The sequence below is a fragment of the Arachis ipaensis genome, chromosome B10 (genome assembly GCF_000816755.2).
Source record: "Arachis ipaensis cultivar K30076 chromosome B10, Araip1.1, whole genome shotgun sequence".
Lineage (NCBI taxonomy): Eukaryota > Viridiplantae > Streptophyta > Magnoliopsida > Fabales > Fabaceae > Arachis > Arachis ipaensis.
Genome location: NC_029794.2, coordinates 134,649,124 through 134,652,521, shown reverse-complemented (window position 1 = coordinate 134,652,521; position 3,398 = coordinate 134,649,124). Strand labels below are relative to the sequence as shown.

The window sequence follows — 3,398 nt, the reverse complement described above, 5'->3', positions numbered from 1 at the left end:
TTAAAAAAATGTAAAAAATATATGAAATATTCTCTGTATTTGAATATAAATAGTCTTAAATTAAGAGTATATAGAATAGAACATCTTTTATCAATTTTATATGAAAGTTGAAACTTGGTCCTCCAACCAAATTTTCAGTGTTCCAATTTAGTCCCAAATAGTAAACACCATAACCAAAATTATTCACTCTGTATTGAATCATTGTTGTCTCTGAAAGCTGATTATTAGCACTAGTCATAAACAAATTTGAAACCAAAGAAAACATTCTCATCAATTTCAAGAATTTAAATGCCATCTCAAAACAAGCCATTCATGATTCACCTGCAAAAATTCATGATTCTTGTGCCTCCAAATAACATACCAGGAATAAAAGGTTTCTATGGCAACTACATGTTGGAACAAATCAACTAAACAAACTAAACTAGAAATTTGTGTGTAAAGAATAAAGATCTCTGATACCTTTTTTTCCTGGGAGTAACAAAAAAATATACATCAAAACAGAAAGTTGGGGACCCTTGAATGCTCACATGAATGGACCAAAAATCAGAAAGGCTAGATCTTAATAAAGACTAAAAGGGTTATATGCACAAAATGTGTACCCCATCGTGGTCAGCAACCACAAAAATGCAATCTTGTTTCACCTGATAATTTTCCCATATCCCTTTTTCTCTATATAATTGATCATCCCCTAGTTCCCCAGTGTTACATGTAGCCCACTTTCTTGCGCGCAAAATGATCGTGAACCTGTAGCTCTAGCCTATGCTTCATCAGAGAACATCAGAAACCTGAAAATTCACCAGAGCAATGTCATTGCTCCACAGGGTTGATAGAATAGAGAAATGCAACAAGAAAGCCCCTTTTCGCCACAAGGAGTAAAACTACATGAATTAATCGGCATAATATGTTGTAACTTACAGATTGATTATCAAAAGTCAATTACTTTAGAAAAGTCAGAATTTATGGTTTAAAAAAACAGACTTGGCCATATGAATTCTATCAATAGTATAACTATTCGTCATCCTATAAGAGACCTCTTAAAACAGAAACATGTTGATGAAGACACCAAGCTGAGGGAAAGAATTATGGGAAAGAAACTCAGATTCAGACATAACTATAGTAGCATGTAGCATCCCTTTAGGGATCAAGCTTCATTGATCTTTGACTAAGCAAAAAATACTCAACCTCTTTACATGTTCTTTCTGTTGAAGAAAATGTGACTAACCAATACAATATAGAGACAATGACAAACAGAAGTATATAATATTAATTTCATATGGCTTACCATTATAGAACAAAAATTAGGGTAGCCGAAACTCAATTGCTCAACTTCCTGTAGTAGGCCTTCCTTTCACCACCAGATCATCAGCCGAGTAGTAATCCGCTATGAGTCGGTACATATAGGACGGGTTATGCCCTCCACTGAGAAGTAATTTGCAGATTATCAAATACGGAAAGAGATGGCAATTAGCACATTAATTTTCAGGAGATAACGATAAGCTATTTGAGAATTTCATCTACTTCAGTTCAACTTACGTGTCAGTAATAAACAAACTAACAAGTTTAGGTGGCACATAATCAAACGTTGGATTAACAATGTGAAGAGAGCCAGCGCCACTAGCAGAATCCATGCAATCTGAGAATTCCCCAAAGTCAAGCAGCTCAGATGGGGATCTCAGCTCATTCAGTAGGACTTCAGGATTGTGCGGATACAAAGGGCACAGCTGTTAACAAGATAAAGCAACGTTCAACAATAGCAAGACGGTCGGTAACTAAAACTATAAAGCAACCCAATTTAATTCCTACGCAAGGATACGGCACTAAAGTTGTCATACTAGCAATAAATGGTTAGCACTCAAGTGAATCAATAACTAAGATCCAGCTGTTTCATTCTTATTGTACAGAATATTGTTAAACTCCAAATTTCCAATCTCTATAATTTGGTTTGGATCTATCCAATATTGTTTGGTGATTGATTTTGAAAATTCACTAAATTAAATTAGAAGCAAAAAATTCATATTGTTTATTTTGATTCTGGTAATCCAATTTACACATCTTCAAACTCAATTGATCAGCATACACACAACACCTTCACATATGGCTAAAATTGAAATTAAGGAACCATACAACTTTAGTCCAACTATTGAGCAGGACGTGGTTTTCAGCTTAAACTTGTGATTCTAATATTTCAACCCATGTTAATTAGGAATATACATGCAACAAGAAGAAGAGATTCAACTCGTGTCCCAGACATTCATATTTTTTACCATTATATATATATAGTTCTCATTTTATGATTTAGCATAACAATGAAATAGATTACATGCAGACATCAAATGCCATAACTCTTGTCTCCTAGGATGTTACAAATGAGGCAGATAAGGAACATGTTTAACATTATAACCTGAGAAGAAAAAGATGAGAAAATTTTTAACAATAAACCTTGTGACTCCCAGCAAGTACGACAAATGGAACAGCATGCCTTTGAGCTGCAAGTGCAACCATATTCAAACCAACCGGGGCGATCACTCCACCATTAGCCATGACAGCATGAGCTCCAACTATAACCTATATATGACGAAACCAATTTGACTTCAGCATAAGAGTCTCATTTCTTAAAAATATATTGCCAGGATCAGTGCATACCATGTTAACTCGGGAAATCATGGCAAAAACTGCTGAATCAGTAATTACTGTGGTTTGTAAGCCTCTAGCAGCCAAATCTTTTGCAAGGAGGTGCCCTTGATATCTAATTGAATGTATCATAAACAGAAAATGATCAATGCAGAATATAATCAAATCAAATGCTGAAAAACCAGCATCAACCCTTGCAAATGGTATGTAGCCTCTAATACCAACCTTGGTGCACCCTCGGCAACAAAGACCTTAAATGATCTCTTTTTTTCCTTTGCAGCACAGAGAAATTCCAGCACAGTTTTTGAACTGCCCAGGGTCAATATTACCTCACTGGAAATCACGCAAAGAGTAGTGTAAATGGTTAAATAAAATATAATTTTCTTCTATGTAAATAGAAAGAAATAAAAAGAAACAGACACCAATAACAAGGCACAAGCTGATAAATCAACTGTAAATATGCGGAGAGCATATGGACCCTAATGCTAGTCAAAAATATTATCAAGCCTTTAATCTGAGTAACATGGATGGAAGCAATAATCCATTTTCCCAATAAGAACAACGCAATGAACCAGATCAGAGTTACTTCAACAAACATAAAAACATTTGTCATGATAATTACATGACATGCATCAAATATAAACATTAGGGAAGTGAACATTATATACTGATTAGCTCTGACCAATTATGTCAGACAAAGAGAATTATAGCTATTCCAGTAATTAGTAATGCCATCATGCTTCAACATAAAGATAAACAGTTACGTA

General features: G+C 34.6%; 1 protein-coding gene across 3 annotated transcripts in view; it reads right to left on the bottom strand.

Moving 5' to 3' along the window:
• Positions 290 to 3,398, bottom strand: part of LOC107623491 (translation initiation factor eIF-2B subunit beta) — a 5,683-nt gene continuing 2,574 nt past the window's right edge. For all 3 annotated transcript variants that reach the window (XM_016325780.2, XM_016325781.2, XM_021113084.1), the window contains exons 6-11: positions 2,857 to 2,964; positions 2,644 to 2,746; positions 2,440 to 2,565; positions 1,534 to 1,721; positions 1,283 to 1,419; positions 290 to 785 (exon numbers count right to left, since the gene is read on the bottom strand). In XM_016325780.2, the coding sequence (XP_016181266.1) occupies positions 1,323 to 1,419; positions 1,534 to 1,721; positions 2,440 to 2,565; positions 2,644 to 2,746; positions 2,857 to 2,964 (622 nt within the window). In that variant the 3' untranslated portion in view covers positions 290 to 785; positions 1,283 to 1,322. The remainder of the gene's footprint in view (positions 786 to 1,282; positions 1,420 to 1,533; positions 1,722 to 2,439; positions 2,566 to 2,643; positions 2,747 to 2,856; positions 2,965 to 3,398) is intronic.